The sequence below is a fragment of the Carlito syrichta genome, unplaced genomic scaffold, assembly GCF_000164805.1.
Source record: "Carlito syrichta isolate Samal-C Ts95f unplaced genomic scaffold, Tarsius_syrichta-2.0.1 Scaffold312719, whole genome shotgun sequence".
Taxonomy (NCBI): domain Eukaryota; kingdom Metazoa; phylum Chordata; class Mammalia; order Primates; family Tarsiidae; genus Carlito; species Carlito syrichta.
The window spans coordinates 251,525-264,190 of NW_007256815.1; the positions used below are offsets into that span (position 1 = coordinate 251,525).

The 12,666-nt window shown below is 60.6% G+C and overlaps 4 protein-coding genes across 6 annotated transcripts in view; 3 read left to right on the top strand and 1 right to left on the bottom strand.

Annotated features, from left to right (window-relative positions):
• Nucleotides 1-317, top strand: part of ARHGAP39 (Rho GTPase activating protein 39) — a 73,534-nt gene extending 73,217 nt beyond the window's left edge. For all 3 annotated transcript variants that reach the window (XM_021718560.1, XM_008069966.2, XM_008069967.2), the window contains one exon: nucleotides 30-317. In XM_021718560.1, coding sequence (XP_021574235.1) covers nucleotides 30-224 — 195 coding nt within the window. In that variant the 3' untranslated portion in view covers nucleotides 225-317. The remainder of the gene's footprint in view (nucleotides 1-29) is intronic.
• A 1,804-nt stretch (nucleotides 318-2,121) lies between these two features.
• CUNH8orf82 (chromosome unknown C8orf82 homolog) lies at nucleotides 2,122-3,822 on the top strand. Its single transcript, XM_008070006.2, has 3 exons — nucleotides 2,122-2,386; nucleotides 3,087-3,135; nucleotides 3,369-3,822. Exons 1-3 carry the CDS (start codon nucleotides 2,231-2,233, stop codon nucleotides 3,803-3,805), a joined length of 642 nt encoding a protein of 213 aa, XP_008068197.1. The 5' UTR covers nucleotides 2,122-2,230; the 3' UTR covers nucleotides 3,806-3,822.
• A 2,472-nt stretch (nucleotides 3,823-6,294) lies between these two features.
• LRRC24 (leucine rich repeat containing 24) lies at nucleotides 6,295-8,888 on the top strand. Its single transcript, XM_008069968.2, has 4 exons — nucleotides 6,295-6,477; nucleotides 6,574-6,852; nucleotides 7,010-7,178; nucleotides 7,869-8,888. Exons 1-4 carry the CDS (start codon nucleotides 6,304-6,306, stop codon nucleotides 8,792-8,794), a joined length of 1,548 nt encoding a protein of 515 aa, XP_008068159.1. The 5' UTR covers nucleotides 6,295-6,303; the 3' UTR covers nucleotides 8,795-8,888.
• Nucleotides 8,889-9,289: 401 nt separating this feature from the next.
• LRRC14 (leucine rich repeat containing 14) overlaps nucleotides 9,290-12,666 on the bottom strand; it is a 4,605-nt gene continuing 1,228 nt past the window's right edge. The window contains exons 2-4 of the mRNA XM_008069969.2: nucleotides 11,269-11,622; nucleotides 10,487-11,071; nucleotides 9,290-10,398 (exon numbers count right to left, since the gene is read on the bottom strand). Coding sequence (XP_008068160.1) covers nucleotides 9,831-10,398; nucleotides 10,487-11,071; nucleotides 11,269-11,597 — 1,482 coding nt within the window. The 5' untranslated portion in view covers nucleotides 11,598-11,622 and the 3' untranslated portion in view covers nucleotides 9,290-9,830. The remainder of the gene's footprint in view (nucleotides 10,399-10,486; nucleotides 11,072-11,268; nucleotides 11,623-12,666) is intronic.

Consider the following 12,666-nt stretch of genomic DNA (forward strand, 5'->3'; position numbering starts at 1 on the left):
GCCCCGCCTACCCTCCACCCTCCGCCCAGGTGTTCGTGCAGCCAGCCAACGTGGCCATCACCAAGATGGACGTCAGCAACTTAGCCATGGTGATGGCGCCCAACTGCCTACGCTGCCAGTCCGACGACCCACGCGTCATCTTCGAGAATACCCGCAAGGAGATGTCCTTTCTGCGCGTGCTCATCCAGCATCTGGACACCAGCTTCATGGAAGGCGTGCTATAGCACGCGGGCGCCCAAGGACCCACAGGCGGGGACAGACCGGGAGCGCGGGTGCACCCGGCAGTGGGGGAAGCACGCAGGGAGGGGGGAGGGAACGTCCCAGCCGCGGAGGTAGCATGCCAGGCCCCGCCCGATGCCCGCCCTGGCCGCTATCCCCCAACCCGGCCGAATCCCACACTTGCTCTCTGAGCAGAGGTGCCAGAATTGCCCGCCCCAGCCTTGGAACCTCCTACCCTCCCCCCAGGCCCTCAGCCCCAGGCGCTCCCCACGTTGTCGTCTGCCTGGTCTTGGGTGCAGCCAGCGCAGAGGAGCTGCGGGAAGGGCGCCTCTGGCCCCCCACCTCATGGCCAGTTCCCGCGGGCACCGCCTCGCCCACCGCTGGCCACGCAGGTCAGCCCCGAGAAAGTGCCTTCTGTTTCCTGGAGCCGAGCGACACTGCCCCTCCCGGGCCGGCCCGAGAGCACACGCCACCCTCCTTTGGGGCTGGGCTGTCTCCCTGGGGCTCCTGTGTTCAGCCTGGCCCTGCCCGGCTGCCCCATTCTTCCCTTGCTTCCTTCATCCCTTGGTCTCCTTGCCTGTAGCTCTCCCTAGTCCTTGCCCTCCCCCGAGGGAGCTTCCGGACCTGTCTCTGTTTTCTCCTACCCCTGCCGGTGGCCTCCAGCTGGTGACTGACTGCTCAGGAGTTTGGGGGCTCCAGGGCACTAGGCTGCCCAACACCTGAGCAGGGCCCAGCAGGCCCGGGACCTGGCAGGTGGGTGGGGAGGGGCCCCCAAACCAAAGTCCTCTGGGGTTGGGGGCAGGGCTGGGCAGGCATTCTTGGGGCAGGGTGGGGGAGGGGCGAGAGTATTTTTTCTTCGTGTAACTGTAAATCCAGAATCTATCCTGTACCCAGCCCACCAGTGTATAGAGATATAAATAGAGCGAAAGATATAAGAGCTAAATTTGTTAATGACATAGTTTTAACCCAAATGCTATTTATCTCTGAGCCGTCCTCGTCCTCTGTGCAGAGCAAGTTGGTATCATTCCTTTTTTTCTTCTCCAACCTTTCTTGGCTTCTGACCAAAAACCAAGCCCTACCCCATCCTGGACCTGCAGCAGATGAGACGGAAGGAGCCTGGGGGGCCCAGGACTGCCCTTGTTTAGGCCAGAGCTGCTGGGGGTACCTAAACTCTGTTTGTACATTTTCCATTTTTGGAATTTGAGTTCCGATTGTTGTAAAATTTAATTTCTCCCCAGTTTTTATATATATATTTTTTAGAGTTGAGTTTTTATTTATTAAAAACAAAAAAGCCCGGCCCTGCCGAGGCCCGGTTGTTCCCTGGGGGAGGGGCGTCCTCAGTCGGATGGTCTCGGGTCCCTGGCGGGTGCGGCCCGGCCACAGACGCTCGCTCGCCCTGACGCATGGACCCGAGAGGCAACAACACTTTGTGTGAATAAAGTACTTATGGACACTTGCTTCCTGTTCCTTCCCGTTGCCGCGGGGTCTGGGGGCTGGACGCGCAAAACTCGGGCCGACTGGACGGCGGCTTAGGGGATGGCGGGTTGGGAGGAGGATAGGGGTGCTGCTTGTGATCCTGGGTCCGAGCCCGAATCCGCAGGGATTGGGCTTTCTCTAACCACCCCTCCGTCGGCACAAGTCTCTGGGCGGTTAACCAGATCTTTTCTGGACACCGAGTGGAGCAAGCAGACTGTCCCACGAGCCTGCTTTCCTAGGGGGTAGAGGAGATACAAGGCCAATAGAGCGGGGTGGTCCCCGCCGACTCTTCTCCCGGATCTCCCACCCGCCTCCGCCCTCGCCCTCGCCCTCGGGCGGGCGGCTGCTAAACGCCCTAAGGAAAAGGAAGGGCACTCAGCGCCGCCTGGGGTAGGGGAGTTGGGCGCAGCCAGGTGGGCGATTTCCGCGGCCGCCGCCGGAACGCAAAGCCCTAGGCTACTGCACCCAAGGGGCACGTGATCGCGCAGCACCGCCTCTCTCGTGACCTGCCGGCCGTTTCCGGCCGGGGAGGAGAATGTGGCCGCCGAGCGGGGCGCTCCGGGCCTTCGCCTTGGTGCGGTTGCGGGGAGCCCGGGCCTGCAGCGGAGACGGGGCCATCCCCTACACGCAAGGCCAGAGTCCCGAGCCCCGGACACGCGAGTACTTCTATTATGTGGACCACCAGGGTCAGGTGGGCCCGGGCGGAGCCTGTACACGCGGTGGCGGGGCTGGAGGGGTGGGTTCCTGTGAGGGGTGGAGCCAGAGGGAGGGGGGACCTTGTGAGGGGCTAGCCGGAGAGAGGTCCTCCCCGGGGTTTGGGGACGGGAGGGGGCTCCCGTTGGAGGGGAGGGGCTTGAGGGGTGGGCGGAGCCTACAAGGTAAAAGATCCCGACTGTACAGACTGGGGCAGCGCGATGAAAAAACTCGGGCTGCTGGGTCAATTTAGGCCCAGGGGCCTAGGCACTCCGACCCTCAGCGGCCAGTCTCCCACACAGGCCGCATCCCTGTTGCGCTGTGCAGCTCCGGATCCTGACCTGCCCTGCAGGCCCCTGGCTCCGACGCTGAAATCTCGCCACTGCCGAGGAAACAGCCAGGCCGCATTGCCCGTTCGAGGAGGAGGTGGCACAAATGATTAGAAACTTGAAAAGAGGGAGAAGATACGGGAAAGGCTTGCCGGCCCAGGAAACTTTGTGCAAGAAAGCACGGCTTGGCGTGCGGATAGATGCAGAGAAACTGCAGGGCCCCAAGGTTTACCTTCCACAAGCCTCCTTGCACACTGTATGCACAGACAAGCAAGGAAAGTGGGCACAGGCCAGGCCTCAGGACCGCCCTAGCTTCCCTGCCCCTACCTGTCCCCTGGGACTCATCACTGCCTACCCCTTTGTCTGCAGCTTTTCCTGGATGATTCCAAAATGAAGAATTTCATTACCTGCTTCAAAGGTACTACTGCACTGCCCTCCACTTCCCCTTCATTCTCCCTCCAGAGCAGCCCTGGATGGGCTCCGCTCCCCACCCTGCCGGCGGGCCACCCACACCAAGGCAGTGTGCGTCCTGGCTCAGGAGCGCCGCTAATGGTGACCCTCCAACAGCCAGCGCCATCCCTTGGTGTGGTACAGGGCCCGAAGGCCTTGGGCACCCAGCATGGTGAGCATCCGCGCCCTTCACTCCCCTAGACCTGCAGTTCCTGGTCACCTTCTTCTCCCGTCTGAGACCCAACCGCAGCGGGCGCTACGAGGCCTCCTTCCCCTTTCTCTCACCTTGTGGCAGAGAGCGCAACTTCCTGCGCTGTGAGGACCGGCCAGTGGTCTTCACGCACCTGCTGGCCGCCGGTCCCGGGCCCCCACGCCTCACTTACTGCGGCGGCGGCGAGGCCCTGGCCGTGCCCTTCGAGCCGGCGCGTCTGCTGCCTCTGGCAGCCAACGGGCGCCTGTACCACCCGGCGCCAGAGCGAGCGGGCGGCGTGGGCCTGGTGCGCTCTGCCCTGGCCTTCGAGCTCAGCGCCTGCTTCGAGTACGGGTCCGGCGAGCCTGCGCTGCCCACTCACGTGCTCTGGCAGGGCCATCGCCTCGCCCTCACCATGGACCTGGCCCCGCTGCTATTCCCGGCTTAGCCGCCGGCGCCCCCAGCATCACCCCCAGCTCTCCGGCGTTCCCAGCGCATACCCGGCTCCCCAGCATACCCGCGCCTTTCCCCCTCGACAGGCCCCGGGTTCTTCTCCCGGCGTCCCCGCACCCTAGAAGGCCCGCGTCGCTGCGCTCGCGCCGGCCGAGTGCGCGTGCGCGCGGAAGCACCGCGGCCCCGCCTGGCGCTGTCCAAGGTGCTGCCGCGGCCCGGTCGTACCGGACCCTCTACTCTCCCAACGACGCGCTTCTCCCCTCGCACCCGGCTCCTGGCGTCCTCTGGATTGGCCCGCGCTCGCAACGTCAGGCTCTGGCGGTGGAGGCAGAAGGCACGGAGATTTGGTGCGCGTGCGCGAGCGTCCCCCCGCCTCCCCGCCCAGCCGCTGCTCGGGCCGGGGCCGCCGCAGGCACGGCGGGGGAGCCTCTCGCCGCCGGAGCGTCAGGTGAGGGGACGCCCGACCCAAGGTCACCGGGGCGGAATCAAGGACCGTCCCGGCTTTGACCCCGGTGCACCCTGAGAAGGACGTGCGTCCTGGCGGGGAATGGGTGATGCGGAGGCCACGCCCTCCTTGAACCCAGCCGGGGGCCGACTGGCGCTGGGCGGGGGGATGGCGATGGGGGGAGGAGGAGATGGCAGGGGAGGCCCTAGAGGATCGAGGCACTGAATCGCAAGGACAGTTCAGAACGCAGCGCTCAGAGACCCCGGCTTGGGCCTTGCACTGCGCCCGCTGTGGGGGCCACAGGGCTTTCCACCCTCTTCCCCCCACCCCCACCTTCCCTCACAGACAGGCGCCCAGGAGGCAGTAACAGCCATCATGGAAATCTGTGTGTGATGCCCTGCCCAGCGGATTAGGGGTTGGTCCTCTGGTAAAAGGATCTCGGGCCCTTCCTGCTTGGAGCCCTCATCCCTGTCCTGGCCAGCCCTTCTACACCAATCTGCATCTGGGGGGGAAGAGTGGTCAGCATGAGCAGCAGCACCCTGAGTTCTGAGGAGGACAAGAACCTTCTCTACTTGAGAAGCCCTGCTGCTGGAAGCTGGGTGGACCTGGTCAGGGGCCATGGGCCAGCCCTTTGTACTCTGGAGAAATGGATCCCAGGGGCCCAGTGAGTGCCCTGAGCTTCTTGGGGTTCATACACATCCTGAGACATCTGGGAACTGCCTCTGCCTGGGCCAAAGCTATTTCATTAAAACTTTATTGCTGTGCTTACCTTATCTCAAGTGACTTTAAACAATCATGTGAATTACAATTTAGGGTAAAATTTAAACAAAGACCAAGGTCACTTGGTACCTTTCCACATGACTCACAGCAAGCAGGGATACCTGGTGGACAGGCAGGTGTTCAGAGGAGAGACCAACCAGGTGAGGCTGAAACAGGACATCCTCAGCCCTGTCTTCCCTGGCTCCAGACATGCTGCCTTGTAAGCCCAGGTTTCCACCTTTTAAACTGGGCTCATTGTTCCTGGAACCAGACCCCTGGCTTCTAATCTTTGTAGGGCTACAGTTGCAATGTGTAAAATCCTCTAGCAAACTACATGCTCCCTCGTGGTCTCAGAGGTCATACTCCCAGAGCCTACTTGGGAAACTACACTAGAAACTCAGTGGATGACCCAGTGCCCCTGTCACGCCCCAGCTCTTCCAGGGCCCCACCTATCACCAAGTACACCTTTCTGGTAGCCAGCGTGGAAAGCATAGGTCCATGGCATCTAAGCTGACTTTCCTATTGTTTGTCTCACTCTCCAATTATCTAACAAGTTACTTGAGAAAAAAACCCAATTCTAGTTAGCTGGTCCACCCACTCCCACCCCTAGGCGGGTAGGAGCAGGGGCTGGACAAAGTTGTCCCTGAACTTAACCGTGGCAAGTGACTCCTCTGAGACCAGTTCTGCCTATATCCCTGACCAAGTCATAAGAGGCTTGATCTGTCCCAGGGTGGGGAACAGAACATGAGTTCTAGGAACAAGATGACTTTTTGGTTAAGGACCTGGGTTAGAGTCAAGTGGGACCCTAGACTTTGCCCTGGGGACACAAAATAGACCTTTGCTCTGGACCTCAGGAGGTCTCACGCCAGTACTCACAGGATAAACACAAGGGAGCATGTCTGCCCATGGTCTACTCTCTGACTAATAGCCCATTGCCACCCAAGCTCATACCCTGCACCACTCCTGCACCCTAAAACAAAGGAGTGGCCAGTTGTCCGGATATCCACGTGATGAGCAGAAAGTGTGGGGCAGGAGTGGAGTAGAAGGCTGAGGTTGGGAAGGCTCTCCCCACATGGCCACATCCTTTGAGGAGACTCTGAGGACACCAGGAATTCTAAATTTCTTGATTTATAACTTCTCCAAAGTTAGACACAGGGTGTGAGCCTCCATTTGTGTTCTTGCGCTGGTTCTTGAATGTTAGGACTGGGCTTCCAACCTGTGTTTCAGGAGGGGCATTCCATCCGGGGCCGGACCGTGGGGAAGCCAATAGGCAGCCGATCCCTTGGGAAATGGCCCCTGGGGCTTCTGCGCTGGTGCTTCTGCTGCTGCTGCCCCCGCTGCTGCCCGGACTTTCACCTCGTGCCACTGGGTGCCCGGCAGCCTGCCGCTGCTACAGTGCCACGGTGGAGTGCGGCGCCCTGCGGCTGCGCGTCATCCCGCCGGGAATCCCGCCCGGGACGCAGGTGGGCACCGTGTGGGGCTGCGGGAGGCTGGGGCGCCCCCGGAGAAAAGAAGACCCTCGCAGTGAGGTAAGCATCTCTACTTCCCCTGGCCCGCAGACACTGTTCCTGCAGGACAACAACATCGCGCGCCTGGAGCCTGGCGCTCTAGCGCCGCTTGCCGCTCTGCGCCGTCTCTACCTGCACAACAACAGCCTGCGCGCCCTGGAATCCGGCGCCTTCCGCGCGCAGCCGCGCCTGCTCGAGCTGGCGCTTACCGGCAACCGGCTGCGCGGCTTGCGCGGCGGCGCTTTCACGGGACTGGCCCAGCTGCGTGTACTCTACCTAGCAGGCAACCAGCTGGCGAGGCTGCTGGATTTCACCTTCTTGCACCTGCCGGTGAGCGCCAGAGGCCAAAAAAGGGTGGGATCCTCCTGTACCGCCATTCGCCCTGCCGAGCTGGAGTGTTAAGGGGGAAAAAGTCAACCTAGTCTAGTGTGGTAAGAAGGGAACCCACTCCCCCCTTTTTCCTGATGATCTGCTGTTCCTGCTTCAGCGACTGCAGGAGCTTCACCTGCAAGAAAACAGCATTGAGTTGCTGGAGGATCAGGCTCTGGCTGGGCTGTCCTCCCTGGCCCTGCTGGATCTCAGCAGGAACCAGCTGGGCACCATCAGCAGAGAGGCCCTGCAGCCCCTGGCCAGCCTGCAAGTCCTGCGGCTCACAGGTACATCTTATTTGGGAAAAGGTTTTTGCCTTGACCCCAACGGTGGCAGTAGGGAGCAGGCCCACATGTAGCGAGGGGGGTGGGGAGAGGCTCCAACGGTAGGCAATGGGCAACATTCTGGAGGGCCACATCAATACCTGCAACCACGGGGGAGGGCTGCAAAAAATGGAGGTGCTTGTGGGAGCACAGTTTAGATACCCTGCCTAAGACAGACTGGCTTAACAGAATTGAGGGTTTTGCACACTTTGGGGCCATCAGTGGGCAGGCAGTCAAAAACTGGAGACAGCTGACCAGGATTTGCAGCATATCCAGGAGAGGACACTCCAGGACAAGACTGAGAGAACATGCAAGGTTTTAATGCTGGTAGAATGTCCATGTGGACACTGAGCTTCCCTAAAACAATGAGACTTGTTTCAGGAACACTTAAGAGAAGCAGGTGCTTTCTCAGAGACTGGTGGAAAAGTGGCCTAAAACAGGCCATCACAGAACTAAAAGGGAGGAGGGGTGAAGGGCCCCCACCCCAAGGAGCTTGGGATCAGAGATGGGTTGCAGGGCTCCTTGACTCCGTGTGCAGGGGCTGTGGGAGGTGGGAAATAGGCTCCTGCTCTGCCAGCCAGCAGAACCAAACTGCACAGGCTGCGTTATAGAGCCACCCCAAGCCACCTGCACGCTGCTGCTGCTCTCTCACAGAGAATCCATGGCGCTGTGACTGCGCCCTGCACTGGCTAGGCGCTTGGATCAAGGAAGGGGGTCAGCGGCTGCTCAGCTCCAGGGACAAGAAGATCATGTGTGCAGAGCCCCCGCGCCTGGCGCTTCAGAGTCTCCTGGACGTATCCCACAGCAGCCTCATCTGCATTCCGCCTTCTGTGCACGTGCAGCCGCTGGAGCTCACAGCCAACCTGGGTGAGGACCTGCGAGTAGCCTGCCAGGCCTCCGGCTACCCGCAACCCCTGGTGACCTGGAAAAAGGTGTCCCAGCCCCGCGAGGGCCAACCGCGGGCCCAAGCCCAGCTAGAAGGCGGGGCGCCGGGCCTGGGTGGGCATGCGGCCTCGGACACGGGCAGCGGTATGCTCTTCCTCACCAACATCACGCTGGCGCACGCCGGTAAGTACGAGTGCGAAGCCACCAACGCCGGCGGCGCCGCCCGCGTGCCGTCCGCATTCTGGTCAACGCCTTCCCGACAGCAGCCACCGCCGCCGCCGCCTCCAGCCCCCCGACCCGTCGGCCACGCGCCGCGGCCCGAGACGGGGAGCATGGCCTTCCGCGCCCTGGGCCTAGCCACGCAGACGGCCATCGCGGCGGCTATCGCGCTGCTGGCGCTCCCAGCACTGCTGCTGACTGCCATGATTTGTCGTCGGCGCCGCAGACGGAAAAAGGCGCGGGCGCCGCCGGGGGAAGGCGCGCTGTTTGTCAACGATTACTCGGACGGTCCCTGCACCTTCGCACAGCTCGAGGAGCTCCGCGACGAGCGTGGCCACGAAATGTTCGTCATCGACCGCTCCAAGCCGCTTTTCTCTGAGGGACCGGTGGAAGCACCAGCAGACCGCGCTTCAGCCGAGGGGGCTGTGCCCGGGCTCCGCGTCCCGCCGCCAGTCGCCTACGAGATCCACTGCTGAGGTCGGCGCGCGCGGATGACGTAGGCGCCGGGGATTGGCCGGCCTGGCCTCGCGCATGCTCCGTCAGTAAAGGTGGAAGCCGCGCAGTGTACGCCGAGCTGTGTCTGGGGGCCATGGGGTGCGGGGCAAGGGAGTTGGTACAGAGGGGTGCCTGAAGTGCTGCACACTGGTCCTCGCTTATCAATGTAGGGTGGGAAGGGAGGTCCCAACAACCCCCCTTGAGGCCCTCCAGAAAAGATATTCTCTCCGAGATATCCCCAACCTCCAGCTCTGTGAAGGCCCTTCCCTGGCCCTGGACGGCCCACTGTAGGGTCTTGGGCTTCTCCAAAGTGGCTAGGGCAGAGGAGCAAGGACTGGCTGGCGATGCTGGTGGGGTTGCAAAGGAGGCGGAAGCAACAGGCTGGATGACAGTTGTTGCCTAGTGACCATGCTGGGGGTGACAGCAAGATGGGAACCAGTTACCGACCAATTAGGACAGAAAAAAAGAGTCACAAATTCAAGTTCCAGACATACTGCACGTTTGTACCTTGATGACACCCTCCAGTGCCAGAGCTCAGCCCAATGGGGTGGCTGGGTGCTAGGCAGGACACATGTAAAAGGCCCCAGAGTGCAAAGGGACCCAAGCCTCCCTGAAGCAGGCACGTCCTTCAACCTCAGAGCACTGGGCTCTCTGTAAGGGAATGGGGGAGGGACCCAGAGATCCCTGTCTCTCACAGCTCACAGCTGGGATCCTAAAATATTAGGAGATACAGCCAGGACCCCGGAGGGCAGCCAAACTGAGCAGTGCAGTGCAGGCTTGAAGTCCAGCCCTGAGGCCCACAGATAGTCAACCAGTTAGGGGGAAGGTGTGGGGCAAATCGCACAGGGCACTGCAGAAAGGGGGTGGGGGGCTCAAGGTGTGTCCAGGAGCAAGGCAGACCGCGCAGGAAACTGGAAACCAGTGTTTTTGTGTCAGGCCTCCAGCAGGGTCCTAGCAAAAGCACTGCCTACCCAAAGAGACTGCAAGATGGCCTATGTCTCACCCAGAGTCTTGCAATCATAGGCTGAAGTAGTCAGCAGCCAGTCGCCCATAGATGTCCGTGGTCCACAGCACATGGGCGCGGCCTGAGGCCAGCAGCAGTTGGTGTAGCTCAGCTTCTACACGGGCAAACTTCTCCTCATTGATGGAAGCCTCCAGCAGGACAGAGGCAGGCGGTGGCCAGGGCAGGCCTTCATAGCAGTCCACAGGGAAGGGGTGCACCACAGTACGCAGCTCAGCCTGCACTGCTGAGTCCCTCAGTAGCTCCTTAAGGCCCACCATGGACAGTGGGTTGCCATAGAGACCGAGGTAGCGGAGACTGGCACAGTGAGTCAGGATAGGTAGTATGGCCAACAGCTGAGTATCAGCAAGCTGGCATTCAGTCAGCTCAAGGTGCAGCAGTGTGGCTGCCGCTGCCTGCAACAAACCCTGAAAGGGTGCCAGCTGGCTACCGGAGAGATCATTACCACTCAGGTCCAACTTCTTGAGGTGGGCAGCATGAGGGCTCCTTGCCAGGAAGCGCAGGTCCTCAGGCAGCAGAGCACAGAAGGCCAGCTCCAGGCTCTCCAAGGGGCTCTGCAGGGTGCTATGGGGGACACAGGGGTCACAGACAAGCAGAGCCGGGGCGGGTCCCCATAAAGGAGAAGGGCAGGGCAATGGTGAGGCCCACTCACCTGAGCAGCTGGTCCAGCCTCCCTGAAAGGAGAGAGGAGCCCATGCTGAGCTCCCGCAGACAAGTGAAGCGGCCCATCTGGGCCAAGAAGTAGCGGAAGTTGTCCTCACCATCCACAGAGGGTTGCCTTGAGTCCCCATGCACATAGTGCAGCCGCAGGCTGGCCAGGTGCTGAAAGCGGGCCACATGTGGGATGATAACAGACAGGCCACGCAAGCCCAAGTTGTTAAAGCGCAGGTCTACACGGCGCAGGCAGCCTGCGTCTAGGAGCTGCAACAGGGCCACAGTGTTGCGCATGGGCAGATCCTCAGCCCGCAAGTCCCGGCAGCAGAGCCTCAGTGGGCTGCCCACACTGCTTCGGAGTGCCTCCCGCAGGAATGCATAGGAGGCCCGGTTCACCCGCAGGTCCACACGCACTTCCACAGGGACAGGGGCCAGCCCAGGCTCTACAGCCCCACCCTGCTGCTGGGCAATGCATGTGCGGGCCACAGCTGCTGTGCAATCCCACATGCTCATGGTGCCAGGGTCCTGCTCCACACCGTCGTCCAGGAGGCCTGTCATGTCCAGCACCCGCAGCACATGCTTCCTGGGAGCAGGAATGGTCTGAGACAGGGGATGAGGGGAAGAGCCCACAACCCTTCCCAGCCACCTTGGGACAGGAGCAATGTGCCTGCTCCTGCACTGAGCTCTTGCTAAGTTCAGAACCCCAGCCTAGAACCTTCTCAGGGGACTCTCTTTGCACCCACCCCCACAAGCCTGAGGGCCACTTAGGTGAGTCCATACCTGCAGAGGGGTTGTGCACCAGCCCCAGCCTCTGGGGTATGGAGCCGAGCAGTCAGCCCCAGGATCACGGCCTGCACGCTCTCAGTGCTGGGCCGCTCCTGCAGGAGGGCCCGGCTGCAGTGGGCACACTCTTGCAGCAGCTGCTGGAAGCTGAGCAGTGGGAAGGGCCATGTGTGTACTAGCTCACGGAGTACAACCGTCTTCTTGTCCATGAAGGCCACCTTGAACAGCAGGGGAAAGAGCTCGCGTGGCAGCAGGGGCAGGGCCTTGCAGGCAGCTGGCTGGCACTGGAGCACCTGCCGTGTGCTCAGGAACACAAGTGTGTGCATGGCTCTAGGCCTAGCAGACAGCCACCTGTAGGAGAGTGACCTTCAGCAAAGAAGAGAGACTCAAGAAGACACTACTCTCCACATACTGATGGTAGGAAAGCCTAGTAGGGTGCCTAGCATGGAGTCAGAACTTAGCAGTGGACTGCAGCACAGAGGAGCACCTATTAGGCTGTGCATAGTAGACTGGGGGACAAGGTCATAGCCCAGCCTCAGCCCTCCAGAAGCACAGGGCCACTTTAGAAAAACAAAGCATCAAGCAGTACATAAACAGTGTGACATCATCGATGATGTGCTCACTTGTATGTGCTTTTGACAGCTGTTGCCTTGCAGGACCTTCCCCCTCCAGGGTATTCCAGGTCTCCCAATTACAAAGCCGCTTCAGAAACCCTTCTTCAAAAACCAGAATAAGGGCAGGCACAGTGGCTCATGCCTGTAATCTCAGCACTTGGAGAGCCTGAGGCAGGAGGACTGTTTGAGCCCATGAGTTTGAAACCAGCCTGGGGAACATAGCGAGACCCTCTTTCTACAAAAGATAAAAAATTTCACCAGGTGTGGTGGCATGCACCTGTAGTCTCAGCTACTTAGGAAGCTGAGGCAGAAAGATCACCCGAACTCAGGAGGTAAAGCTATAGTGACTCATGACCATGCCACTGCACTCCAGCCTGGGTGACAGTGAGACCCAGACTCAAAAAAAAAAAAGGCAGAATAAAGCCCAGGCTCCTTCCCACTGACCTTCACCAGCACTAGAGAAGATGGGATACTCCAAGGGGGCCAGCAGCCACATCAGGTTTCCTCCCTTACCCTCCTCACAGAGGCTCTCCAGGGCTATCCTTGGGTTCCATGAAGCACAGCAGAGGGGCTGGAAGCACAAACACAACTTAATAATAACCGGGGCAGGCCAAAAGGACTAGTGCCCAGAGAATATTGAATCCAGATGGCAAGGTCAATGAAATCTAACTATGAAAGTAACTGCTGGCCAGGCGCAGTGGCTCAAGCCTGTAATCCCAGCACTTTGGGAGGCCGAGGTGAGAGGACTGCCTGAGCTCAGGGGTTCGAGACCAGCCTGGGC

Excerpts from the sequence above, each read along its gene's own strand:
- CUNH8orf82 (XM_008070006.2), top strand. The coding sequence starts at position 2,231 with ATGTGGCCGCCGAGCGGGGCGCTCCGGGCCTTCGCCTTGGTGCGGTTG. Across the intron at positions 2,387-3,086 it reads ATGTGGACCACCAGGGTCAG|CTTTTCCTGGATGATTCCAA; the intron begins GTGGGCCCGGGC and ends CTTTGTCTGCAG. Across the intron at positions 3,136-3,368 it reads TTTCATTACCTGCTTCAAAG|ACCTGCAGTTCCTGGTCACC; the intron begins GTACTACTGCAC and ends TCACTCCCCTAG.
- LRRC24 (XM_008069968.2), top strand. The coding sequence starts at position 6,304 with ATGGCCCCTGGGGCTTCTGCGCTGGTGCTTCTGCTGCTGCTGCCCCCG. Across the intron at positions 6,478-6,573 it reads GAATCCCGCCCGGGACGCAG|ACACTGTTCCTGCAGGACAA; the intron begins GTGGGCACCGTG and ends CCTGGCCCGCAG. Across the intron at positions 6,853-7,009 it reads TCACCTTCTTGCACCTGCCG|CGACTGCAGGAGCTTCACCT; the intron begins GTGAGCGCCAGA and ends TTCCTGCTTCAG.